The 1,072-nt window shown below is 38.5% G+C and overlaps 1 protein-coding gene across 1 annotated transcript; it reads right to left on the bottom strand.

Annotated features, from left to right (window-relative positions):
• On the bottom strand, positions 77–861 carry LOC107621639 (protein GLUTAMINE DUMPER 5). Its single transcript, XM_016323671.2, has one exon. The coding sequence runs from the start codon at positions 791–793 to the stop codon at positions 296–298; it is 498 nt and encodes a 165-aa protein (XP_016179157.1). The 5' UTR covers positions 794–861; the 3' UTR covers positions 77–295.

A 1,072-nucleotide genomic window follows, 5' to 3' on the forward strand; every position in this document is an offset into this window, starting at 1 on the left:
AAATCTAAGATTATAATAAATTAATAAATTGATGGCGAATTGAAATAAAATTGATCTTGTAACGAGAACAGTGCAATGGAGGTAAAACACATTTGAATGTAATACGTAGATAAACTTCCCAAAGTGTGATACATATTATGCAAAATCGTTCTAGCTGTCATTAGATGAAAAGAGAAAACCTCTCAAATCTAATTCATGTCAGCTTTTGAATTTGACTAATTTACAATTCCGAATCAAAGAAGGCACCCAAAAAGAAATAAAAAATGAAAAGAAGCTATATTGTTATTCCTACTGGCTACTGGCTCTGTTGTGTCTGTGGCCGGTGCTGTTGATGTTCAGCATTATTGTCCATTATTTCTTTCTGGGTTTTATCTTCATTGAGAATGTGTTTAGCAGAATTGTTATTAGTAGCGGGCCCTTGGTTGGGAGAAGAGGAGCATTTGGCGGAGGTAGGGGTGGCCAAGAAAGTAGGCTTATCGTGTCCGGCCATAATCACAAGAATCTTGTCTTCGTAAGGCTTCACTTGCTCCTTGTTGGTTCCTTCATCAGCTTCTTTTGTCGCCAGGTTCCTCTCCATGGACCTTTCTTGTTCTTCTTCTTCATGGTCGTTGGATTGAATGGCAGTTAGCTTCCAGAAAGAGCAGGCCAGGATGAAGAGGGCGAAGGCTATGAGGCCCAGCATGGCCGCTAGCCCTCCAAACAGGTAAGGAACCGGCGAGTGCCATGTGGACGTGGACGACAACGACGACGAAGATGGTGTAGTGGTTGGTGCTGTGGAGGAAATCGATCTCATGTTGGTGTTTATTACAAGTTAGAAGTAGGGATGGAAGGTAGGAATGTGAGAGGCTGAAAGCTAAGGGAGTATTTATAATGAACAAGAATGGGAAGACACATTTACTGTAGTGTGTTGTTTTTCTTTTCGGTAGAATATTTGTACAATGTAAGTTTAAGTTAATTTTGAAGTTCATCAAAAATTGAATTCTTGATTTTTCGTATCTAGAGTTTTAATATTATATCATAAAATTATTTATTCTAAAAGCTTAAGTTGATACAAAAAGGTAACACTAAACTG

This window comes from Arachis ipaensis, chromosome B10 (genome assembly GCF_000816755.2).
Source record: "Arachis ipaensis cultivar K30076 chromosome B10, Araip1.1, whole genome shotgun sequence".
Classification (NCBI taxonomy): Eukaryota; Viridiplantae; Streptophyta; class Magnoliopsida; order Fabales; family Fabaceae; genus Arachis; species Arachis ipaensis.

Excerpts from the sequence above, each read along its gene's own strand:
- LOC107621639 (XM_016323671.2), bottom strand. The coding sequence starts at position 793 with ATGAGATCGATTTCCTCCACAGCACCAACCACTACACCATCTTCGTCG.